At 31.3% G+C, this 27,876-nt stretch overlaps 2 protein-coding genes across 2 annotated transcripts in view; one reads left to right on the forward strand and one right to left on the reverse strand.

Annotated features, from left to right (window-relative positions):
* The window catches only part of LOC127714332 (torsin-1A-like), a 237,850-nt gene that overhangs the window by 71,542 nt on the left and 138,432 nt on the right, over positions 1–27,876 (reverse strand). The window lies entirely within an intron of this gene.
* On the forward strand, positions 162–27,858 carry LOC127714327 (major facilitator superfamily domain-containing protein 6-like). The gene is made up of 4 exons (XM_052220388.1): positions 162–268; positions 7,284–8,897; positions 20,366–20,547; positions 24,752–27,858. Exons 1-4 carry the CDS (start codon positions 184–186, stop codon positions 24,761–24,763), a joined length of 1,893 nt encoding a protein of 630 aa, XP_052076348.1. The 5' UTR covers positions 162–183; the 3' UTR covers positions 24,764–27,858.

The raw sequence follows: 27,876 nt of genomic DNA on the forward strand, positions 1-27,876 counted from the left end.
TGTGTGTAACAGAACCTTGGCAGATCTACTGAAATATTGTTAAGAGACTGTTCATGCATTATGCTATAGAAAAGAACAATTCAAACATTTTTACATCAAGGTATAAGTCATTTGATATTCTGTTTTATTTCTAAGTTTTTTTTATGCAACAACTCTTTTTTGTAATTAGCAGGAACAAGAAACATGGCTGACTCACAAACAGCAAAATGGTATAGGATAGATTTAGGATTGCTGAGAGTAAAAATCTTTTACTTCTTCACACTTGCTTGTAAGTTTTAAAAGGATCAAGGCACTGACCATTCCTCTTTTGTGGGGGGGGGGGGGCATCAGGGTAACCAAACCAGGCAAAGTGAGCGATTAATATGATTAAGTTGCCCTGAGATTCCTGACTTCGCTTGGCATATCTTTGTCTCACCTGCGACGAGACATAGTTATTACTTTCCGGCGGCGGTGGTGTAAACTGTTTGTATAAAGCTTTATATTTCAGAAGGTAGAAGACCTGTATGCTTCATACCTTGTATACAGATACCTTATGTTACGAAGTTTCCGTCATATGCCCATTGTTATTGACCTCATTTTCATGGTTCAGTAACTGCTTGAAAAAAATTACAGTTTTTTTGTCATGTTAATTTCTCACTTATTATGAGTGATAGGATAACTATATTTAGTATATGGGTTCCTTGCAACGTCTACATGTCCGTCAGACAGGGTTAACCTGACCTCGACCACAATTCATGGATCAGTGATCAAGGTTAAAGTTACGAGATTAGGTCGGTTTCTCAGATATTACAAGCAGCAGGTCAACTAAATGTGGTGTATGGAATGATTGTAAGGGGTACATGTCAGACTGGCAGGTTTCATCTGACCTTGACCTCATTTTCAAGGTTCATTGGTCATTGTTAATTTGTTTGTGTTTTGGTCTGTTTTTCAAGTACTGCAAGCAACAGGTCCACTATATTTGGTGTATGGAATGATTGTAAGTTGTACATGTCTGTCGAGCTGTCATCTGACCTTGACCTCATTTTAATGGCTCATTGGTCAATGTTAAGTTTTGTGTTTTGGTCTGTTTTTCAAGTACTATAAGCAATAGGTCAACTATATTTGGTTTATAGAATGATTGTAAGTTGTATATGTCTGTCTAGCTTGTGTCATCTGACCTTGACCTCATTTTCATGGTTCATTGGTCAATGTTAAATTTTGTGTTTTGGTCTGTTTTTCAAATACCAATAGCAATAAGTCAACTATAATTGGTGTATGGATCGAATGATTGTAAGGTGTACATGTCTGTCTATCCAGTATCATCTGACCTTGACCTCATTTCCATGGTAAATTGGTTAACATTAAGTTTTTGTGTTTTGGTCTGTTTTACAATTACCATAAGCAATGGGTCAACTATATTTGGTGTATGAAATAATTGTAAGGTGTACATTTCTGTGTGACAGTTTTTATCTGACCTTGACATCACTGTCATGGATCTTTAAAAATGTTAAGTTTATGTGATACTTGTAGGAAATCTTTATCTTTAAGACTTTCAACATAAAATCAATGGTCAGTAAAACAGGCGAGACATTTCAGCGTGTGCACTCATGTTTTTTTATAGGGACAGTTTTTGTCTTCCTGCGACGAAAGTCATGGAAAGCAAGACATAGGGATTTCTTTTCCGACCCGAAGGTGTCAACAATTGTTAAGTTTTCTGATTAAGGTAGTTTGATAGGAACTACTTGTGATAGATCATTGATATTTTGTATGAAGATGCATAACTATCCGTACATATCAGTTTGACGACTATTTTGAGTCCTCCCCCCCCCCCCCCCCCCCTAGCCCATAGTCCAGTGACTTTAAATTAATTAGCAATTTTAAATGTTAAGTTTCTTGCTGAAGTTAGATTGATAGGAACTACTGGTGATAGATATTTTATGTGAAGTTGCATTGCTATCAGTACATATCAGTTTGATGACTATTTTGAGGCCCTGCCCCCTAGGCCATGGTCCAGTGACTTTCAATTAATGAGCAATTTACAATGATAAGTTTCCTGATTAAGGTAGTTTGATAGGAACTACTTGTGATAGATCATTGATATTTTGTATGAAGATGCATAACTTTCAGTACATATCAGTTTGACGACTATTTTGAGGCCCTGCCCCCCCTAGCCCATAGTCCAGTGACTTTAAATTAATTAGCAATTTTAAATGTTAAGTTTTCTGCTTGAGTTAAGATTGATAGGAACAACTGGTGATAGATATTTTATGTGAAGTTGCATTGCTATCAGTACATATCAGTTTGACAACTATTTTGAGGCCCTGCCCCCTAGGCCATGGTTCAGTTACTTTCAATTAATTAGCAATTTACAATGATAAGTTTTCTGATTAAGTTAAGTTGATAGGAACTACTTGCAATAGATCAATGATATTTCCTTTAAAGTTGCATTACTATCAGTACATATCAGTTTGACGACTATTTCAAGGCCCTGCCCCCTAGGTCATGGTCCAGTGACTTTCAATTAACAATTTTCAATGTTAAGTTTTCTGATTAAGTTAGTTAGATAGGAACTATTTACAATAGACAATATTTTCTATAAAGTTACAATGCTGTCTGCACATCTCAGTTTGTCAACCATTTCGAGGCCCTACCCACTAGTCGGTCCAGTGACTTTGAATTAATTAGCAATGTTGTTGTCCATCAGATTGTCTTTTTCTGAATTTTATGCCGACAGGCGAGACATATCTCTGTGTCAACAGTTTATTTAAAAACATACAGTCTGAAAATGTTTTTTTTAAACTCAATGTTTTTTTTTTTTACTAACCCTTCTGACAATGTCTGAAAAAGTGTAATTTTTTATCTCCAGAAATTTTTATAAAAAAAAAAATGATGTCCCCTGGTGTCATATGGTATTTTGAACCCCATGGAAAATTGACCCCGGGGTCACAATACCGTTATGGTAAAATAACCCCCCCCCCATGGTAAATTGAACCCCCCCCCCTTTGTATGGAAAATTGACCCCCATGGTAAATTGAACCCCCCTGTTTTTTTTCCTTCTAGATAATTATTAGAACATAATACATTATTTTAAAGCTTTTTATAGATTTAAAATCAAACATACAAAAAGGGGAGGTAAATTTTCCATGGTAGGAAAAAATAAAGATACCATGGCTTGGTATAAGACTTAGTGCTCTGAACATGCTGAAGACTTCCAACAAAATTTCATTCAAAATACTTATTGAAGCATTACGACTAGACCATGTACCTTGAATGCTTTGATTATTTGAAATCCTAACATATAAAGGGAGTTAAATTTACCGTGGTAAAAAAGGGGGAGGGGGTCAAATTACCATGGCTCAGTTAAATTGTAAAAACATCTTTAAAATATGAATTATATGTACCATATATTAATTAGAGTATTAAAACTTTGAAAAGTGATTTGAAATAATTTGATTTTTGAAATTAAGAGGTGTATAGACAATGGGGTTCATGGCAAGGGTGAGGTAAAGGGGGGGGGGTCAAAATACCATGTCTAAGAAAAATTGCTAAATAATCTTTTTCAACATGTTTCATCTATACCAAATACTACTTAGAGCAGTTTGAATAGATATGATTTTTGAAATTTGCAAAGGTAAAGTGGGGGGTTCATGCATCAATACTATGGCCGGGGGGGGGGGGGGGGGGGGGGGGGGGGTCAAAATACCATGGCTAAGTAAACTTTTCCAAACATCTTTTCCAGCATGTTAAATACATACAAACTACTTATTGGAGTATTATAACTATGTTAAGGAGTTACAATAGCTAGATTTTTTTTAATTAGAGGTCTATTGAAGGGGGTTCAATATACCATAGCAGGGGGGTCAAAATACCATGGCTAAGTAAAATTTTCAAAACATCTTTTCCAGCATGTTAAATACATACAAACTACTTCAATTGGCGTATCATAACTATGTAAAGGAGTTAGAGAAGCTAGAACTTTTGAAATTAGAGGTATATTGTAGGGAGTTCAATACAGACATGGTGTCAATTACATTGGAATGTAATTAATTGAATTACACATTACATTGCAGGGGGGTCAAAATACCATGGCTAAGTAAAATTTCCAAAACATCTTTTCCAGCATGTTAAATACATACAAACTACTTATTGGAGTATCATAACTATGAAAAGGAGTTCTAATAGCCAGATTTTTTTAAATTAGAGGTATATTGTAGGGGGTTCAATATACCATGGCAGGGATGTCAAAATACCATGACTAAGTAAAATTTTCCAAACATCTTTTCCAGCATGTTAAATAGATACAAACTACTTATTGGAGTATCATTACTTTGTAAAGGAGTTAAAATAGCTAGAATTTTTGAAATTCGAGGTCTATAGTAGGGAGTTCAATACAGACATGGTGTCAATTACATTGGAATGTAATTAATTGAATTACACATTACATTGCAAAAATGATCAATTACACTAATTACCATTACACAGTTTTGGCAATGTAATTAATTAAATTACAATTACTTTACCAAAGTAATTAATTGAATTACACATTACATTTTATCAGAATTGTATAAACCAATATGTTATGTACAATGTAAATATATATATCTTGTCTCAAATTTAGCCCAACAATGTTTAATCTTCTTCCCTCAGCTTAATTTGACCTCTTGATTCTTTATATATATATATATCGCATGAGCCAAGGCTCCGTGTTGAAGACCGTACTTTGACCTATAATGATTTACTTTTATAAATTGTGACTTGGATGGAGAGTTGTCTCATTGGCACTCATACCACATCTTCTTATATCTATTGTAAGCGTATGTGACAATTTGGATGTAAAGTGTTTTCATTTACTTGATAACTGGTATTTTTTGCCAGCTATTGTCTATTGTCATTAAATTTCTAAACTTTTCAATTTTAACTATTGCCAAGCTATATATATGTAAAAGGCAACAAACATCACTGTGGTTTTTTTTTTTGCATTTGCATTTGGTCAAATACCATTGAATTTCCTTTAATTAAGGTAGCCAACTTAGGTTGTTAACTTATTTTCATCTCATTTTTAAGAAGAAGGATTTTTTTGTAATTTAATTAAAAAGTTTTATATAAATTAAAAATTTAATTTGTTCTTTAAAAATTTCAAAAGAAATATAATAGTTGTTATAACATTGAAAATAATTGAAGTATAATGCTTCATATATTTGTATACATCTGCTAATTAGATAAAATACATGTAATAGTTTACACTGTCCCTAGGCTGTTTTACACACATATTAATCAGACTAATTACCATTTGTTTTTACAGCTGATAATTTTATTTCTATAAACTTATTGTGTATACTAATTTGACAAAATTAGTGTGGGCAATTATTTAAAAAAAATTTACCTTCATGTAAATCACAAAGTCAGACTTCCAGATATTTTAGAAGTACATTGATGGCAATTTGCTCTAAAAGTTTCATTAGGATTTGTTGGTTTCTCATTAATATATGTGAATTAAATATTATTTTACGATTAATATTAACAGAATTTCTTATGGTTAACATCAAAAATTACATGCACATGTAATTGAAATGTAATTGAAAAGTAATTTAATCTAGCATTACATGCTTTTTTCAATGAAATTAATTAAATTACCATTACATGTAAATTAAAAAAATGCTCAATTACACATTACATTCAATTACATGGAAAATTGTAATGCATTACACTTAATTACAATTACATTTTCAATTACCCCTTCCCTGGTTCAATATACCATGGCAGGGGGGTCAAAATACCATGGCTAAGTAAAATTTTCAAAACATATTTTCCAGCATGTTAAATACATACAAACTACTTATTGGAATATTATTACTATTTAAAGGAGTTAGAATAGCTAGAACTTTTGAAATTAGAGGTCTATAGTGGGGGGTTCAATATACCATTGGCAGGGAGGTCAAAATACCATGGCTAAGTAAAATTTTCAAAACATCTTTTCCAGCATGTTAAATACATACAAACTACTTATTGGAATATTATAACTATGTAAAGGAGTTAGAATAGCTAGAACATTTGAAATAAGAGGTCTATATTAGGGGGTTCAATATACCATGGCAGGGGGGGTCAAAATACCATGGCTAAATAAAATTTTCAAAACTTAGCCATGGTAGATGTGTAGATTAGCATTTCAACAGGAAATTATGATTCAATGTTTTTTGTAGGAGTTATGCCCTTTGAACTTAGAATAATTGCCTAAATATGCTACGATGCAGTCCGGTAACTGCGCCCACCTAAGGCTTTGGTCGTGTATATTTCTTCTTTATTATAAAAAACAGAGGGACGGGCGGAAATACCGGATACGACTGTACTGCAACAGTTTGTCATTGCAACTCCTTTGAAAACACTCAACAGAATTCCATTAAACTTATACTATATAGATGTGCCTATACTCAAGAAATTTTATCAGCTGCCTTTTGTAGGAGTTACGAATCTTTGAAATTAGGAATCTGGTGAGATTTAGGAGTAAAATCCCTTTGAGCTCCTCTGAAACCATACTACAGAATTTAATGAAACTTTATAGTTAATGATAACATAATATGTAGATGTGCATATCCACGAGAATTTTTTTAACAGTTGACTTTTGTAGCAGCTATGAGTCTTTCAACTTAGGAATCTGATGAGATTTTGTTTGCCTAGTGACAATGTGGGGGCGTGGGGTGAAGGTTCTTTAAGTTGACTTATTTTTATTGAAATTCATGCACCAAAGGGGAATACTGTTCAATATTCCGCTTTTATACATGTTTGAACGAATAAAAGAATGGCCTCCAAAACAGATCATCCAAAACTATCAACTTTAATTAAAGAAGTTGCAACCTTAGATTAAATACCATAATTTATTCACTTAACTTTTACAATCAAAATATATCTTTTTAAAAATCGTGCAATTACCAAAGTGCAGACTACCTGTTGAAAGGTACCCTCTTTGTACTATTCAAGTTCACAAGCATCAGAAAATCTATACATGAACTCTGAAAAAGTCATAATTTTTATCATGTAGGGTAAACATGTAGATTTTCTGCCAGCATACTCATAAAATATTATGCAAAAATCAGTAGCACATGAGCTTCGATTGGCTTTAGTAAGTGGGTTCAAAGTTCAAATGTGAAAATAAATTGGCCATGTTGAATATTTTGTGACCCCTTTTCGGTTCAAAATTTTCCTGATGAACTTTCATTTGAAAATGTTTAAGAAACATATATCGAATTTCTGATGATAATTTACATTTCTACATACATATGTCTACTATTCTTTTTTTCATTTTGTAGCTATTGGTGATCTTCTACCATTTATGGCACTTTATATGAAGCAGATTGGTATGACAAATTCACAGACTGGAATAATTTATGGTCTTATGCCATTTATTGGGTTTTTAGTCAGACCATTATTTGGAGCTTTAGCAGACAAATTCCAGAAACACAAACTGATTCTATTTGTGTGTTGCATTTTAACAGGTCTGTGCTTTAATCTTATGATACTTGTGCCATCAAAGCAAACTGAACATACAAAAGTGACAACTGAAATCATGTGTAATCAAGGAGATTTATTTATTCGAGATTGTTATAATATCAACCAGAGTATTAGCATGACAGCATGTCCCATGTCATTTCATTCTTATATTACTAAAGCCAACGAGATTATAAGTGAGGAATCTTTTGTTACAAAGGTAGCAAATTCAAGCAGCAGTAATACTGTGCCATATATCATCAGTACCATGCCAAAAGAACAAAATGTTGCCACAAAGTCTAAACTTTCATGCGGTTTGCATTGTACTTATAAGGTAATGTCAGACTCGCCTCAGAAAGTGTGTTTGACTGATGCAACAGGCACATATGATAGTGCTGAATGCTACCTAGTGAATTTAGATATTAGAAAAGGAGAATCTTATGTGAGTTTTCAAATTCCAGATCTTGGATATCTGTTAAACAAAGAAGTTTTATCAAATAAAATTAAAACAGATGACAAAATTTGTAGGACTTTTTACTTAAAGGATATAGTGTACAAAGGTCAAGAGTACTGGCAAATGTTGTGCAGTGATGATGCATTTCTTGTGTGTGACCTTCAATGTAGCCATGTGGACACATGTACTCATATTGTAGCAGAGGATTTAAGCCAAACATCATTTTGGTTCTTTTTTGTACTGTTTTTATTTGGAAATGTATTTTTTGCACCTATAATGAGTTTGGGAGATGCCATATTATATGACATACTTGGAGAAAAAAATAGGCATAAATGGGGCAAACAGAGATTATGGGGAACAGTTGGATTTACCGTGTTTGCTGTTGTTTCAGCTTTAAGCATGGATATACTAAGTTCAAAAACCAAAATGAACAATTTCAGTATAGCATTTTATTTGTTTAGTTCCTTAAACATTGCAACAGCTTTGATGTCATGTATCATGAGAATTTCAGACACCCTTATGTGTGGGCAAATGTTAAAAGGAACAATGACTCTGCTACGTAGACCTAAAACTTTAGTATTTCTTCTAGTTGTGTTTTACTTTGGATCATTAACAGGTGCAATAGAGGCCTTTCTCTACTGGTTTTTGGAAGATGAACTTGGAAACAAACTGAAAATTATTCCAGGGTTATGTTTATTGTTCTCTTGTATAGCTGAAACACCGTTATTGTACTTTGCAGGTTTTTTTATAAAAAGATTTGGACATTTTAAATGTTTATATGCTGTTTTCATTGCATATGCTTTAAGGTTTATGATATATTCATTCCTTGAAAATGCATGGTATGTTTTACCAGTAGAAATGTTAAATGGTATTACCTTTGGAATCATGTGGGCTGCTGCAACATCATATGGCAGCATACTTACACCTCCAGGAATGTCGGGAACTATCCAAGGACTGCTGAGTGGAGTCCATTTTGGATTTGGTAAGTATTTCTTTTGATGACATGTTTTGTTGCATTTAGTATTGATTTTGTCGGGTAACTAATAATTACTATGTAATTTACCAAAATATCACAAAATTGTATTAATTTCTTTTGCAAAAAGGGAGGACAGTTACACATATTATATAACTATAAAGCAACTAAATGAGGTCAATTCATAAGTAATGTTATACATGTATGATATATCAAATGTTTTAAATATACACATGAAAGATTTGGCTTATCAAACATAAGTCGTAGCTGAATATAGTAAGTATTGTTTCAGAAACTTCAGTCGTAAAAGAATCGTAATTCTGAAATCAGCAGCTAACCATTTTAGTTATTTTGTACAAGTTTTTGCTAAAAATTGTTAAAATTACATTAATATTTAATAAAATAGCCAATATTAACATAAATAATTACCCTTGCATTCTCAAGTTGGAATGACAGTCATTCTGAGAATCAGAGGGGCGATATTTATTTGCGCTAAAAATGAACTCATTTGCACCAATGCTACTTCTGCGCCACTTCATTTTAAAAACTATAGGTATCATTAGCGCCAATTAAAAAATCATCTAATTGTGCCAATTTTATGAATTTATTTATTTTTACTTATATATATCAACTAAATCTTTGCACCTTTTGTTTGCGGTATACCATCTTTTCCGCAAATTTATTGTTTTCTGTTTAGTATTAAATTTATAATTAAGATCCATTTATTACATCGGTGATCCATTTATTTGGCAATCGTAAATGGCAGTCAGCAGGGTTTAAGAACATTTGTTGTTCGACCTGTTAGTCAAATGCGTTTTGTTAAAATATACTTTTTCACTTTTTTGGTCTTTTGGAAAATGTTGTTTGTGCTGTATTTAGACCCATCTAACAAGAAACTTGTTTTGCATGCAAACGTATAAAAATTGCGGTTTTTATCCAACGCAATCATAGGTTTGAACGTTGTTTTCAATTTAGACTTGTTTATATTTTTTCGTTTGGGCTTGTATTATATTTGCCTTCGGGTTTATATGATCCGTTCATCCCATTTTGACTCCTCAAAATTCAAGAGTCTATTCTCAATTGAGGTAAATTGTATGGCTTTCCAAAAACCGTTTCGATTCCCAACATCACTAAAGAGACATTAATTGTCAAAATCCGGATATGGTGTACAAAAACCTTTGCACCTTTTGTTTGCGGTATACCATCTTTTCCGGAAGTTTATTGTTTTCTGTTTAGTATTAAATTTATAATTAAGATCCATTTATTACATCGGTGATCCATTTATTTGGCAATCGCCAATGGCAGTCAGCAGGGTTTAAGAACATTTGTTGTTCGACCTGTTAGTCAAATGCGTTTTGTTAAAATATACTTTTTCACTTTTTTGGTCTTTTGGAAAATGTTGTTTGTGCTGTATTAAGACCCATCTAACAAGAAACTTGTTTTGCATGCAAACGTATAAAAATTGCGGTTTTTATCCAACGCAATCATAGGTTTGAACGTTGTTTTCAATTTAGAATTGTTTATATTTTTTCGTTTGGGCTTGTATTATATTTGCCTTCGGGTTTATATGATCCGTTCATCCCATTTTGACTCCTCAAAATTCAAGAGTCTATTCTCAATTGAGGTAAATTGTATGGCTTTCCAAAAACCGTTTCGATTCCCAACATCACTAAAGAGACATTAATTGTCGAAATCCGGATATGGTGTACAAAAACCTTTGCACCTTTTGTTTGCGGTATACCATCTTTTCCGGAAGTTTATTGTTTTCTGTTTAGTATTAAATTTATAATTAAGATCCATTTATTACATCGGTGATCCATTTATTTGGCAATCGCCAATGGCAGTCAGCAGGGTTTAAGAACATTTGTTGTTCGACCTGTTAGTCAAATGCGTTTTGTTAAAATATACTTTTTCACTTTTTTGGTCTTTTGGAAAATGTTGTTTGTGCTGTATTTAGACCCATCTAACAAGAAACTTGTTTTGCATGCACACGTATAAAAATTGCGGTTTTTATCCAACGCAATCATAGGTTTGAACATTGTTTTCAATTTAGACTTGTTTATATTTTTTCGTTTGGGCTTGTATTATATTTGCCTTCGGGTTTATATGATCCGTTCATCCCATTTTGACTCCTCAAAATTCAAGAGTCTATTCTCAATTGAGGTAAATTGTATGGCTTTCCAAAAACCGTTTCGATTCCCAACATCACTGAAGAGACATTAATTGTCGAGATCCGGATATGGTGTACAAAAACCTTTGCACCTTTTGTTTGCGGTATACCATCTTTTCCGCAAGTTTATTGTTTTCTGTTTAGTATTAAATTTATAATTAAGATCCATTTATTACATCGGTGATCCATTTATTTGGCAATCGCCAATGGCAGTCAGCAGGGTTTAAGAACATTTGTTGTTCGACCTGTTAGTCAAATGCGTTTTGTTAAAATATACTTTTTCACTTTTTTGGTCTTTTGGAAAATGTTGTTTGTGCTGTATTTAGACCCATCTAACAAGAAACTTGTTTTGCATGCAAACGTATAAAAATTGCGGTTTTTATCCAACGCAATCATAGGTTTGAACGTTGTTTTCAATTTAGACTTGTTTATATTTTTTCGTTTGGGCTTGTATTATATTTGCCTTCGGGTTTATATGATCCGTTCATCCCATTTTGACTCCTCAAAATTCAAGAGTCTATTCTCAATTGAGGTAAATTGTATGGCTTTCCAAAAACCGTTTCGATTCCCAACATCACTAAAGAGACATTAATTGTCGAAATCCGGATATGGTGTACAAAAACCTTTGCACCTTTTGTTTGCGGTATACCATCTTTTCCGGAAGTTTATTGTTTTCTGTTTAGTATTAAATTTATAATTAAGATCCATTTATTACATCGGTGATCCATTTATTTGGCAATCGCCAATGGCAGTCAGCAGGGTTTAAGAACATTTGTTGTTCGACCTGTTAGTCAAATGCGTTTTGTTAAAATATACTTTTTCACTTTTTTGGTCTTTTGGAAAATGTTGTTTGTGCTGTATTTAGACCCATCTAACAAGAAACTTGTTTTGCATGCACACGTATAAAAATTGCGGTTTTTATCCAACGCAATCATAGGTTTGAACATTGTTTTCAATTTAGACTTGTTTATATTTTTTCGTTTGGGCTTGTATTATATTTGCCTTCGGGTTTATATGATCCGTTCATCCCATTTTGACTCCTCAAAATTCAAGAGTCTATTCTCAATTGAGGTAAATTGTATGGCTTTCCAAAAACCGTTTCGATTCCCAACATCACTAAAGAGACATTAATTGTCGAGATCCGGATATGGTGTACAAAAACCTTTGCACCTTTTGTTTGCGGTATACCATCTTTTCCGCAAGTTTATTGTTTTCTGTTTAGTATTAAATTTATAATTAAGATCCATTTATTACATCGGTGATCCATTTATTTGGCAATCGCCAATGGCAGTCAGCAGGGTTTAAGAACATTTGTTGTTCGACCTGTTAGTCAAATGCGTTTTGTTAAAATATACTTTTTCACTTTTTTGGTCTTTCGGAAAATGTTGTTTGTGCTGTATTAAGACCCATCTAACAAGAAACTTGTTTTGCATGCAAACGTATAAAAATTGCGGTTTTTATCCAACGCAATCATAGGTTTGAACGTTGTTTTCAATTTAGACTTGTTTATATTTTTTCGTTTGGGCTTGTATTATATTTGCCTTCGGGTTTATATGATCCGTTCATCCCATTTTGACTCCTCAAAATTCAAGAGTCTATTCTCAATTGAGGTAAATTGTATGGCTTTCCAAAAACCGTTTCGATTCCCAACATCACTAAAGAGACATTAATTGTCGAAATCCGGATATGGTGTACAAAAACCTTTGCACCTTTTGTTTGCGGTATACCATCTTTTCCGCAAGTTTATTGTTTTCTGTTTAGTATTAAATTTATAATTAAGATCCATTTATTACATCGGTGATCCATTTATTTGGCAATCGCCAATGGCAGTCAGCAGGGTTTAAGAACATTTGTTGTTCGACCTGTTAGTCAAATGCGTTTTGTTAAAATATACTTTTTCACTTTTTTGGTCTTTTGGAAAATGTTGTTTGTGCTGTATTTAGACCCATCTAACAAGAAACTTGTTTTGCATGCACACGTATAAAAATTGCGGTTTTTATCCAACGCAATCATAGGTTTGAACATTGTTTTCAATTTAGACTTGTTTATATTTTTTCGTTTGGGCTTGTATTATATTTGCCTTCGGGTTTATATGATCCGTTCATCCCATTTTGACTCCTCAAAATTCAAGAGTCTATTCTCAATTGAGGTAAATTGTATGGCTTTCCAAAAACCGTTTCGATTCCCAACATCACTAAAGAGACATTAATTGTCGAGATCCGGATATGGTGTACAAAAACCTTTGCACCTTTTGTTTGCGGTATACCATCTTTTCCGCAAGTTTATTGTTTTCTGTTTAGTATTAAATTTATAATTAAGATCCATTTATTACATCGGTGATCCATTTATTTGGCAATCGCCAATGGCAGTCAGCAGGGTTTAAGAACATTTGTTGTTCGACCTGTTAGTCAAATGCGTTTTGTTAAAATATACTTTTTCACTTTTTTGGTCTTTCGGAAAATGTTGTTTGTGCTGTATTAAGACCCATCTAACAAGAAACTTGTTTTGCATGCAAACGTATAAAAATTGCGGTTTTTATCCAACGCAATCATAGGTTTGAACGTTGTTTTCAATTTAGACTTGTTTATATTTTTTCGTTTGGGCTTGTATTATATTTGCCTTCGGGTTTATATGATCCGTTCATCCCATTTTGACTCCTCAAAATTCAAGAGTCTATTCTCAATTGAGGTAAATTGTATGGCTTTCCAAAAACCGTTTCGATTCCCAACATCACTAAAGAGACATTAATTGTCGAAATCCGGATATGGTGTACAAAAACCTTTGCACCTTTTGTTTGCGGTATACCATCTTTTCCGCAAGTTTATTGTTTTCTGTTTAGTATTAAATTTATAATTAAGATCCATTTATTACATCGGTGATCCATTTATTTGGCAATCGTAAATGGCAGTCAGCAGGGTTTAAGAACATTTGTTGTTCGACCTGTTAGTCAAATGCGTTTTGTTAAAATATACTTTTTCACTTTTTTGGTCTTTTGGAAAATGTTGTTTGTGCTGTATTTAGACCCATCTAACAAGAAACTTGTTTTGCATGCACACGTATAAAAATTGCGGTTTTTATCCAACGCAATCATAGGTTTGAACGTTGTTTTCAATTTAGACTTGTTTATATTTTTCGTTTGGGCTTGTATTATATTTGCCTTCGGGTTTATATGATCCGTTCATCCCATTTTGACTCCTCAAAATTCAAGAGTCTATTCTCAATTGAGGTAAATTGTATGGCTTTCCAAAAACCGTTTCGATTCCCAACATCACTAAAGAGACATTAATTGTCGAAATCCGGATATGGTGTACAAAAACCTTTGCACCTTTTGTTTGCGGTATACCATTTTTTCCGCAAGTTTATTGTTTTCTGTTTAGTATTAAATTTATAATTAAGATCCATTTATTACATCGGTGATTCATTTATTTGGCAATCGCCAATGGCAGTCAGCAGGGTTTAAGAACATTTGTTGTTCGACCTGTTAGTCAAATGCGTTTTGTTAAAATATACTTTTTTCACTTTTTTGGTCTTTTGGAAAATGTTGTTTGTGCTGTATTTAGACCCATCTAACAACAAACATGTTTTGCATGCACACGTATAAAAATTGTGGTTTTTATCCAACGCAATCATAGGTTTGAACGTTGTTTTTAATTTAGACTTAAATAAGTGACTTCCCTCCTTTATCCGGGTTTGGGACTGGCAGTTTACCGACTGACGGAGTTAAAGTCATTTTAGTACAAAAAATATGCTGAATTAAAACATTCACTCATATTTATATATACAGTTAATACTATAATATGTCTCTGTTCAACACTAAACCAAAGGCTTTTCTTTTCTAAATGTTCTTCGTCAATTTTGAAGAGCTCTGAATTAATTATTTTAGAAGGTCGCTCAGATAATATATCAGTTGCTTTTCGTCTGCCTGCTGTTTTCAAAATCTGTCTTTCTAGTTTCCGAGTATTAGTTTTATATACATGATATATATGATCTAATTCCCCACTCAAAACAACTGTACAAGATTCATCTGTAAATAGCCTAGCACAACACGACTTAACTGTACATTTCCATCTAATCTCTCCATTTTGCACGAAAGTCCTACATACAGATTCTCGATGCTGTGCATCACCTGGGTTTGCGTCTCTGTCTTGGCGCCTTTAAAACATCACCAGTTGAGAGTCTGTATGTAGAGGCTGATGAGCATTCACTTTTTGACAGACGTTTGAAGCTTGGACTTCAATATGCTGTCAAACTAAAAGCCTATTAAGATAATCCTGCCTACAGCTGAGTTTTTAATCCAATTTATGAAGATATTTTTGCATAACATGAAAACAAAATTCCTCCGTTAGGTATACGTTTAAAACCACATTTAGCTACTTTTGATTTAAAATCTGTTGCTCAAGTTGAAACTTGCAAATGTCCTCCATGGGAACTTCCCAAACCAAAAATGATATTTGATCTCCGTAAACACAATAAAAATGAAACAAATCCTCTTTTAATTCAGGAACACTATGCTGAAATTAAAGCCAATTATTCAGATTTTTCAACTGTTTATATTGATGGATCAAAAGATGGTGACCGAGTTGCATCTGCTGCTGTCTTCAGGGACAGAGCTGCAACTCTCCGTTTGCCTTCTGCTGCATCCATCTGTAATGCTGAAGCAGAAGCAATAATTTTTGCTTTGAAATTTGTTGCTTCTTCAGATAAATCCAAGTTTATTATATGTTCTGATTCACTTTCATGCTTACAAGCTATACAAAATACTAAAATTAAAAAACCAATAATTCTCAAAATTTTATATGTAATGAGGAATTTAAAAATTCTTTTTAAAGAAATAATATTTCTATGGGTGCCGAGTCATGTTGGAATCCATGGAAACACAGCTGTAGACCTTGAGGCAAAGAATGCCCTGGGTGACACTTTATCTAGCTGTGATATACCATATACTGATTTTAAATCTAATATTAGAGAATATGTTTTTAATATTTTGAAAAATGAATGGAGTAAGAGAGATGGTAACAAATTACATGAAATTAAACCTAATTTAGGTAAACCTTTTAATAATTTAATGTGCAGAAAAGATCAGTGTGTTATTTCTAGATGCCGAATTGGTCATACTAGAGTGACACACGAGTATCTTTTAAAAAATGAAGATGAACCACAATGTGTACCTTGCAACTGCAAGTATACTATTCAACATGTTTTAATTAATTGTATTGACTTTGCTGATATTCGGAAGAAGCTTTTCAATGTCAATAATATGTATGATTTATTAAATAATGTTCCATTTACAAACATTGTTTCATTCTTAAAAGAAATTGGAATATATTATAAAATATAAAAAATGTTGTTATATTTAAAACGATTTTAATTTTTATCACGTTATCTTAGAGTTGATTTTTATTTGTAAATAATCAATTTGCTTTAGTCTAGTATTTTCGTTTATTGAAACACCTTTTGTCTGATTTTAAAAATATACCTTAAATTGTTATGATATTCGAATTAGCTCTCGCCGCGATATAGCCTTTCTGTGCTAATGCGGCGTAAAGCAAACAACAATCAATCAATCAATCCATTTTTCTTAACAAATGGCTGACGGAATTTGTTTTCTTTGACAACGATGACAGGTTTTCCTCTATCAGACTATTTTCTTGAACGATATTATGGATATATCAGACATCTTTACATGCGAAAAACTATTCTATAACTGAACAATTTATTTATTAGTGAGTTTTCTTAATTTTGATGAGTGTTGAGTTTAATCTAAGGTGGATAGGTTAATTATAGTACATGTAACATGTATGATATAGGTAAAAAATAGACAGGTAAATGTGGCACAATTTGATTTCATTTATTGGCGCAAATAATACCATAAGAAAAATAGAGAGTGGCGCAATTGACACAAAAATTATTGATACCTTTTAAAAACTAATTGGCGCAAATTGATTCTGTCCAATCAGAGAGCAGTAACAAAAAATAAAGGCAATATTTACGAATATGTAAACAAAAAAAATTACTACTTTCCTTTGAAATGTAAACAAAAATTAGCTAGTACTCACAAGGTCAGGCGTTTCAGTGAAAATACACTCTTGCCAAAGGAGTAATTTCACGAAGGGTTAAAATTGGCCCTAAGATTTTGATGTTTTTTTTAATCAGGCCATAATACTACAAATTTCACATAGAAATAGTTATGATATTACTATTAATGCAAAATAACTTCATTTTGGCACATCATATTAAAAATGACGAAGTATTGACTCTTTAAGTATGCACTATTTGGGTTGTTTGGTCAGTTTTGGTCAATTTTTCAAATATTAACAGTTTTAACATAATTTACTTTGGCCGCCACCCAAGATCCAGAAAGTTGTTGTGGCTAGGGATTCAATATCACCATTGGCAACTCTTGGTTAGAGAACATTTTGGATCCTAGGTTGCGGCTAAGGGTTTTATCAAGCTTATAGGTTCGAAAAATGCACAAAATCATTGTATTTTGACAAAACATCCAAAATGTACTGATTTTGAAGCCAAAAATGTACTCTTATGAAGAGATTTCTTTTAACAAAGAAGTCAATCTTTTGAAATACATCCATTTAAGAACCAAATTCTGGTCATTTTGAAATTTTATGATAAAGTTGAAATTCAAGGCCATATTTGGCCTAAACATGCTAAAGTGAGCCTTGTCCTTTCCGTGATTCACTGTGAAACAGGATCATGAGGATGATTGCTAGTGATTGAATGACACAGATAAGTTCTCTGATTTACAACCATCATATATAATTGATTTGATTGCTGCTTAATGAACAGCAAATATATCATCAAACATATTCATATTGTCACTAATAGGATATACATTTTTTGTACATCTAGAGCTATTTCAGAGTGAGTAAATTACTGAAAAATCACTAGCATTCAAAGTTTAACACCAAGATTAATTTTTAACTGAATCAGCTTTGTATTTTCTGGATTATAAATCATCCAAAAAGAAGTGATAATTTAATGAATATTTTCCCATTCAGTAATCAGTCAGTGGCATTACTTAAACAAGTAACTTTTAAAATTACCTATACAAGTAATGTTGAAAACGAGGATATTTTAAAAATGACTTATATAAGTAACTTTTCTAAATATTATTTTTATAGGTGTCCAATTATACAGATTTTACTAGTTTTAACAAATTTTTACAGTTATCTGGTTATTTTTCCCATGAAATATAAAATCGAATCCTTCTGAAACACTAATTGCCCTTCTGACGCACTTATCTTTAATATTGATGCTTCTGGGTCAAAGATTTGTCTCTTGAGACTATTAAAATATCGTTTTCCTTGAAAATCTTGAAGGTAGACAGATATAAATAGATAGAAACTTGTGAATTAATTAAGAATTGAAGTTATTTATAATTTGTAACCCAAAACAATTACATATGTTCCTTAAATAAGAGTTATTACTAATTCTTTCAAAGATGTATAAAATAACTTATTCAAGTAACATTGTTGTCATTATTTTTAAAATAAGCCGGGCTCCAAAGTTATTGTGAAACTGCTTATTCTAGAGGTGGCGTGAATCACATGTGGATACTAAAAAATTCCAAAGATCTTTTAGAATTCATACAATCTAAGACTCTCTCATCTTGCAATAGTATTAAAACATTTGACTTTTCTTCACTTTACACAAGTATTCCCCATTCCAAACTAAAAGAAAAATTGAAAGAGTTGGTATTACTTTGTTTCATTAAAAAGAATGGCGAACGTAGATACAAGTATCTTGTCTTGGGGAGGGATAAATCCTACTTTGTAAAGAATCACTCTGATTCAAACAAAAATTTCTCTGAAACTGACATTATCAAGATGCTTGATTTCTTGATTGACAACATATTTGTTACGTTTGGAGTACTTTTTTTTCAACAGACTGTCGGAATTCCAATGGGAACCAATTGTGCCCCTCTTCTTGTCGACTTGTTTCTTTATTATTATGAGGCTGACTTCATACAGGAACTTCTTAGGAAGAAAGATAGGAAGTTAGCAATATCCTTAAACTCTTCGTTCCGCTATATAGATGATGTTCTCTCACTAAATAATACAAAATTTGGTGACTATGTTGAACGAATCTATCCCATCGAACTAGAGATAAAGGATACTACAGATACAGTTAAGTCTGCCTCATATCTTGACTTACATCTAGAAATTGACAATGAGGGTCGGTTGAAAACAAAACTTTACGACAAAAGAGATGATTTCAGTTTCCCAATTGCGAACTTTCCATTTCTATGTAGCAACATTCCAGCAGCGCCTGCATACGGAGTATATATCTCCCAATTGATACGATATCTCCGGGCTTGTGTTTCCTATCATGATTTCCTTGATAGAGGATTGCTGCTCACAAGGAAGCTATTAAACCAAGAGTTCCAAATGGTGAAGTTGAAGTCATCCCTTTGTAAATTTTACGGACGCCATCACGAGTTGGTTGACCGTAATGGAATAACCGTTTCACAGATGATATCGGATATGTTCCTTATGTCGTAACTACAATATCCTCCCTTTTCACGAATGTGACTTACCGAATTAGACTATTTACCGGATTTGTAATAACATAAGCAACACGACGGATGCCACATGTGGAGCAGGATCTGCTTACCCTTCCGGAGCATCTGAGATCACCCCCAGTTTTTGGTGGGGTTCCTGTTGCTTAGTCTTTGGTTTTCTATGTTGTGTCATCTGTATTATTATTTGTCTGTTTGTCTTTTTTTTTGGCCATGGCGTTGTCGGTTTGTTTTCGATCTATGAGTTTGATTGTCCCTCTGGTATCTTTCGTCCCTCTTTTATGTCTATACTCCTCTCAAATCTAATAAATTCTTAATTTTATGATATAAAATTATGTAAAAATTCATGTAAACTACATTTAGTCTATGCTTCTAATGAAATTTGAAATAACTCTATTGAGTAATTTAAATTTTTTTTTAAAATAAAAAATTACCTATAGAAGTAACTAAAAAAAGTTACTTGTTTAAGTAACGCCCCTGACTGGTAATTCAGTATCCTGCTATAAATATAAATACGTGTTGCAAGGTTTAAAATTGTTGAATTAAAATATAAAGCTTTTTGACAAAAAATTTATTGAGGATCAAAAAGACCTACATGTACCTGATTTTTTATGCTTTTTTTGAGAGTTTTATATATGGAAACTTTAATCTTAAAAAAAATTACCAGTTGTGTTATCTCAGTCTACATGTACATGTATACTTTTAGACAAATCTCTATTTTGAACAAGTTTCAATCATTCAGTAAACTAAATACAAACACTTTACTTATTTTAGGTAAAGGGGTTGGTAGTCTGGTGACTGGACAGTTGTACTCACAGATTGGCATAAGATGGACATTCCGTTTATACGGAATATTATCAATTGTACTACTTATCTTGTATATGCTGGTGAACAAGTTTGTGTTTACAGATGATGATCTTGATCAGGCGGTTGAGGAAACAGAATTTAAATTGGAGGTACAATGAATAAGAATTTTAGCCCTTAGAAATGATAAAATATTTGCCTTGAATATGATAAAGAAGGTATTGGAATAAAAAAAAACAGAAAAAAGTAGCGAATATAATACCTGACGACTTATTTCATGATTTTTATGAATAAATGGAGATGTGGGGTAGACATCCATTAGACAGAAACGTAATGAAAAAATATCAAAAAGACATCCAGAGAGCAACATACAGTGTTCAATAATAGACCAGTGTCAATTTATCATACAATTTATGCACAGCTGTTAATAATAGAGACCATAAAAGTTGTGAATACATTTGTAAATTCAACAAAAATAATCAAAGATCTGCCATCCACACTAACTATATAACTGAAGAAAAAAAACATTAAGACATCCTTACTGGGGACGGGATATGGATATGTGGCGCAGTAAATCCGTTTTTTTTAGATCTCAACTGTCCCCTCTTTTACCTCAATTAGTTGGCTAACAAACATAAATAAAAGAACATACAATGAAAATCAGTAAAAACACTTGAAAATAACAGCATTATAAATCACTAAAACATAAATAAATGAAAAGTGTTGTACCTTATCAAAAATGCTCACAGTTACTGAAAGAAAGCTCAAAGTACTAAACCTTCTGATATGAAAACATTCAATCCTACTCTAATCATTCTGTTATACACTCTAATATTGATTATTGTACTTCATATTATATTTTATTCATACTTTCATAAGTAATCTCTATAAGTTTTTGTGATAAACGGAACAAAGTTCAGTTACTTAATGAACTATTATATTACAATACATGTTTTGATTTTATTATGTTAACTACAATAGAAAGATTATCTTGGTTAGCAAGAACTTCCTCAAGTGTTGGACATGATGCCTGATATTCCTGTTATTTAACATTGTTTAAAGAGACTAGCAATGTTGTGCATCACTCATTCTTCAAAGTGTGACCTAGTCTTACCTTGTCCTTAAAACAGTTTGTATATTTAAGGATATTGTGAATTTATTGGATCATCTTTAGTACTTTAAGGTTTTACTTAAAATCTTTACATTGTTATGTTTCATCATACTTTCAAATATATTCATTAAATAGTCACCAAAAATGCTTAATATTGACTAATGTTCCGTTCAGTGTTTCAGCAGTTGAAAGGGGTATACAAATGCTGAAAACAACTTTTATCAAGTCAAAAAATTCAGAGAAGGGATTTCAATACCAAGCTTCACCTGATCTTATCATGTTAAGGATGTAGTGGCCCCAAAACAGGGTTGACAAATTCACATTTTAAAATTATGTAATGTGTAATATGCAACCATTTGAGGGAACATTTAAAAATTCAAATTTTGAAATCCTATGCAGAAAAAAAAATGTCATGAATGAGAAAGTAATATTTGTCTTTGGTAGAAGTATTTTTCATTAATACTCCTGAAAAAACTTGATTTAATATTAATATGTTATTTACTTTCCATTGATCATGATCGATTAATACCTTTAAAAAGCAAGAGATCCAAACAGATGCTTAAAGGATTTAAAACATCTTATAACAAATTATTTACTATGAATTAGCCTCAGGTCTGCTATAAAATTGCAAAACTAAAAACTTTTTTTTTAATTGTCTAAGCCAAAAATGTAATCTATTTAAAATAGTAACTGGAGAATTGACTTCTTATGAATCTGCAATTACTCATTTCACAAAGATATACCAAATATCAGAAAAAACATTTGCTAGGGTTGATAACTGAGCTTAGCATCCCATCATCTGCAAAAGTTTCTTATCTACATCCGATTTCACCTGGATAGATGCACGCTTGATGAAGCTAGTTTGTCTAGCGAAATATTGCGTTTATTTATTTTTTATCATGTTGTAAATATTTTAAACATTCAAATATTTACATACTCAATAGTGTGTTAAAATTACATTGCTATGCAATTTATAATTTCATTTGTGTAATTGAATTAATCTTTGTACTGATCAATCCACACTCAAATAGATTCGTATGTTATGTGTTGCTATTTATAGGCACTTATATATATTTATATATATATATATGAGTAAATGATGTTTTATTAGCAAATGAAAGGCACTTGAACATAAAAATAGTTTTAACAAGTCTCCCTGGTTTTCTTTTATGGTGATGTAATTCTTGACAAAGAATTTTACTATACTAATTCTATGGAGGTTATTTTGAGTTAGATATGGGCAGCTAAGCTTCTAATCAAGCTATTGTTCCTTTATTGAATTTGCTGGTCATAGTTTTATAAAAGACAAAAGTACAATTTGCAAAACTTATTGTAAGAATATTAAACTGTGAATTAATTGTCCATAGAAACTTTTGTTTACCAGATTACAAAAGTTATAAATGGCAATTAAGCTACCAAGTCATATGTTACAAATCTTGTACATGTTGTAATTGTCATCCATTCAAACTACTTTTACCCTTACTTTTTTTACAACTCGCATACAGGGACTAGCCTCTCACCTTTAAGTATAAAATGTATAAATTACATAAGTAATATAATCATTTGTCTTCATGACATTTGACAATAATTCACAACCCAAAATACTACTTTAATATAAAAAAAGATGTGGTATGATTACAAATGAGACAACTATCCACGAGAGACCAGATTTTATTTTTAAGTTAAATTTTCTTGACTCTGCATAATTAATAATCATGATAATTTATGCATTCTTTTAACATGTGGTGAAATGAGTAATGTAAATAAGAAATAATGATTGTGAATCCTTAACAACCAACAACTTAAAATAATACAAGACAATGAAATAGATTTCTAAACAAATTGTAGGAAATAAAACATTTAAATATTGCACTTTTAATCTTTACAATGCTGTCATGTTCCAATTTCTCATCATTGCAAATAACCAGCATATTGTCTGAATTCCTAATAAATCAGAAAAAGGCAACATTATCTTTACAGGTAGATGTAACAAAAACATAGATAATGCAACCACTGGGGTCATCTATAAGGTTTTGAATTTATCTTTAAATTTCATGAGTTCTTATGCTTTTTGTTTTCTTATCTGTTTCTGCTTCATCGTGAAATTCTATACGTTTTGCATATTTTTCTGCTGGCTTCTTGTCAAGGAGATCATTTTCTGATGGCTTGTTATCAAGGAGATGGACTTCTGTTCCTTCTCCTTATGAAAACAAATGATTCAAAGTTTTAAAAAAATATTTGAAAGTATGATAAAACATAACAATGTAAAGATTTTAAGTAAAACCTTAAAGTACTTAAGATGATCCAATAAACTCACAATATCCTTAAATATACAAACTGTTTTAAGGACAAGGTAAGACTAGGTCACACTTTGAAGAATGAGAGAAGCACAACATTGCTAGTCTCTTTAAACAATGTTAAATATTCAGCATTTTTGGTGACTATTTAATGAATTATCTCCTTTTCCCCCGATGTTACAAGCTTAAAAGGTTTGATTTATGTTGTATTGTCATGTATATGCTTTCAAATATTAAGAATTTGTTGACCATTTTGTCTATTGTAAGTTGACATTAAACATGTTAAACACTCGTCAGTTTATATGAAACAAATTCTTCAATCTGAAATTAAAGATTTGTTTTAGATGCTACAACTTGGTTTAAACAACGTTTCTCTTGAATTTCTTTTAAAAATTTGTATGTTTAATTTCTGTAATTGGTCAAAGAGAGAAGTTAAAACTATCATTATGTTGCCATGCAAAAGTGTTTGTTTTATTTTTCTACATGACAAAGTTTAAACTACATCTTAAGCCAGGATATAAACATGAAAATAAAAGTATTTGTAATATTGTTTGTTTTCCAAAAATCTTGAGGATTCATTGCTATCTCAGTATTTGCATATGATTACCTACCATGTTCAGCTTTAGTCGTTTTGCAAGACTTTAGACATGTGATTTTTGCAGTTCATCACCAATAAAATAGAATAAGGAACAATGGCATGAAATAATTGCAGCAGTGTTCAGTTTTTGTTTGTAAATTGACACCATTGTATGCATATCTTTTTCATCTCATCAGCATGATCGGATGTTTAAGTTCATTTGAATATGATACTTTTCAGTAGATTGAGATTTAACATTCCAGTTATTTTTGTTACGTATTTTAGAAAACCATACACATGTTTGTGTTTATATTTATTATTTATCATACTGCATTTTGGTTTTTTGTTGACTTGTTTTCCTTTGTTTTTAGACTTTGTTTTGATTTAGATTTTAGTACCTCAGTCCCATGGCTGAATGACAGAAAAGCACTTTCACTTTTGAACATACTTAACATTTTATTTGTGATTTTTTTATATATTTATTGATGTAATAAAGACACCAGAAGAATGAACATTTTTGTGATTAAAAACATTTTTCTCCACTTTTGCTTCTATCTTTCTGATCCACAATGTTAGCTGTGTATCCAAAGTATTGGACAGTAAATCAAAATTTTGGGGAATATTTTTGTATTAACAACAAAGGGAATATACAGTACTTTAATTTTATTGTGCTGTAAATTTTTATTCCATTTGTTGGCAGGAAACAATCTAAAATTTCTAGCTGACAAGTGCTTGTGTAAAGATTCTGTAAATATATAATACATTGCATGTTAAACAGATTTTTTAAGCTTTGTTGTTTCCCTAAATATATATACATGTATATATATTAGCACTTTCTCATGTCAAAATGACTTCAAGATAACTTTGACACACAGTATAATAAAAACTGTAAATACTTGATGTTAACATAAATAGCAATTTTTTTATTACATAATATACCTTTCTTAAATTGCCTGTTTATAAATTTATTAATTATTATGGATTTGGCTATAATTTTTTAGGTTCTATTTGGTTATATAGCTCTTCAACTGTTTTGGTTCTTATACACACTTGGCTTTCAAATATTTGGCTTTGAGTGTTACTGATGAAGGTAAATCAAAGAAAGTGCTTCGCACACATGAATTTTTTATAAAATGTTGTTTTCATTTTTTACAAAGAATCTCATTTTTATGAAGACTTGGGTTTTAGCATGTGAAATGATACTTTAGTATAAGCTAGTTAATTGTAACAGATAATGTAATGGTTAGATGACTTTTTTTAAGCAATATTCTAACTAATTTATGTCAGTACGTCGAATATTATTTCTAATGTCAAATATTATTTCTTATTTCAAATATTAAAATGGAAAATGACCAACTATTATATGTTGATGAAATCTTTTTGTTTATGAAATGTATTGAAACTTTTATAAAACAAATCGTGACAAAGTTGTATATGGTCAGTATTATCAAAATGCATGCATTTAATTTTTTAATTAAACCTTTTTTTCTAAAATATAACATCTATGAAAAACAGGCAGATAATATTTTAATCTGTAAGTTTTGGAAGATTTGTTTCTCATTTGTACATGAATGGTATGTATTTTATTGCAACATTAAAAATCCCTATATCAGTGTATATTTTACCATCTTCCTTCCACAATCTTTAAACCTCTTTTAAGATTCTTCACTTTCGAGCAAAAACACTTTATCAGTTGTAACACATGTATACTGCCTTGTGCACATCTATCCTCATCTACTTTCAAACAAATGGGCATTAAGGATGTACACCTCTGAGTAGCCAAAAATTTCTAGAATTAAACTTTTTTTTTCTTAACCTGATTTTTGGGTTTATATGACTGTAAAAAAATAATTGGTGAAGAAAAAATCATATGGTGGTTCACTTCTTTTTTTTGCTACGGCCCTTTGAAAGTACCCAATTTTGATGATTTTCCCATTTTTATTCATTAATTTTTGCCTATTGTTGGGCTATTATCGTGAAAAAAATCACAGTTCCACAATTAAACTTTTTTTCATACTTTCAATAAAGATGAAGTGGACCAATTTGAATAAATTTAACTTAAAAAAACTATAGGTAGGTGTTATTATAAGAAAGTTTTATCATATTTTGATGCTTTTTGTGTCAAATTAACCATGCTGTCAGTTTTGTAAATTTGTGATTTTTCTCTGTTTTAAGAACAAAATGCATATTATTTCAAGTTCTTAGTTATAAATGATTGAAAAAATACAGATCTAAGAAATTTGAAAAGAAAAAAGTGATATGGGATGTACATGTTTCTGGTAAAATCATTTCTTGTACCCCTCACCCATTTTCACAAAATTTTGGCTAAAAAGACTGACTTGGTTGGTAATAAAATTTGAAAAATTGATTACTCTAAAACTACTCATTGTAAATACGCAATTTTTCACAGAGTTAATTTGATTATAACATTTTTTAAATTCATTGATATTTTCCACTTGTTTCACATGTTTTGGAAATAATTCCAGAACTAGATTTCAACGAGACTGTTACGTCAGAAGAATACATCCTTAATATTTAGATTGAACATTAAAAAAATCTCTTTATTTGACCATCTTTCCTACGCCATCAATAAACATTCTTTTAGATACATCTGTTTCGAGCAAATAAAAGTTAGTCAGAAGGAACAAATGTATACTATACTATACTGCCTTGTTCATGCACATCTATCATCAACTGCCTTCAAACAAATGGGCATTAATTTTGTAGATGAACATTTTTTAAAAATCCCTATATTTGACCATCTTTCCAACACCATCATTAAACATTCTACTTTTAGATACCTCACTATTTAGGTACATTTCTTAAAGTACCTTTAAATAGATGAGCTTTTTAGATTTTATGTAATGAATGACTAAAGAAAAGGTCAAACATCAGTATTTGTGAATATGACATATTGTTTTATATTGTCCATATTGTTCAGTTTATGGTATTGTAAAGATTATCATGGCATGTTTGATACACTACCCCTCATCCTTTTAACACAGCCTAACACCAATCATAAGATTCCCAATTTCTCTCTCAATTGCCTGTGTTGTTATATTTTTGAACATATTATTTTCTCAGTTCATTCATGATGGTAAAAGAGCTGTAAATAAAAAAGTAGGGACTTTTTTTATCAAGCTTGTGAGTCTAAGCATTTTTTTTGTACCGAAAATAATATGTTGTAAAGTAGGTTTCTGGAGCTTAAAGTTGATTTTTTTACTTTGACAAACATGGAATTGTTTAGTAACAACAGCAAATGAACCTGTTTTGCTTTGTTTATAGGAATAATAAAATTGTGATTAATAGACTTAATTTAATTTGTCCAAAAACTTTTTTCCACAATTTTAAGTTTAAGGAGTGTAATTCATGTTGCAATACTATAGAAGCCATGGTATGGTGTTTTTATTTGTTTATTAGATAGTCCTTTGTATATATTATATTTTAATGTCTTTTTTACATTATAGTCTTTTTAATAAATTTTGTTTTATATTGT

This window comes from Mytilus californianus, unplaced genomic scaffold, assembly GCF_021869535.1.
Source record: "Mytilus californianus isolate M0D057914Y unplaced genomic scaffold, xbMytCali1.0.p SCAF_9, whole genome shotgun sequence".
NCBI classification, from domain to species: domain Eukaryota; kingdom Metazoa; phylum Mollusca; class Bivalvia; order Mytilida; family Mytilidae; genus Mytilus; species Mytilus californianus.

Bases quoted from the DNA above. Each gene is read 5' to 3' on its own strand.
- LOC127714327 (XM_052220388.1), top strand. From the start codon at position 184: ATGGCTGACTCACAAACAGCAAAATGGTATAGGATAGATTTAGGATTG. The intron at 269-7,283 runs GTAAGTTTTAAA...TTCATTTTGTAG, and splicing joins TTACTTCTTCACACTTGCTT to CTATTGGTGATCTTCTACCA. The intron at 8,898-20,365 runs GTAAGTATTTCT...TACTTATTTTAG, and splicing joins TGGAGTCCATTTTGGATTTG to GTAAAGGGGTTGGTAGTCTG.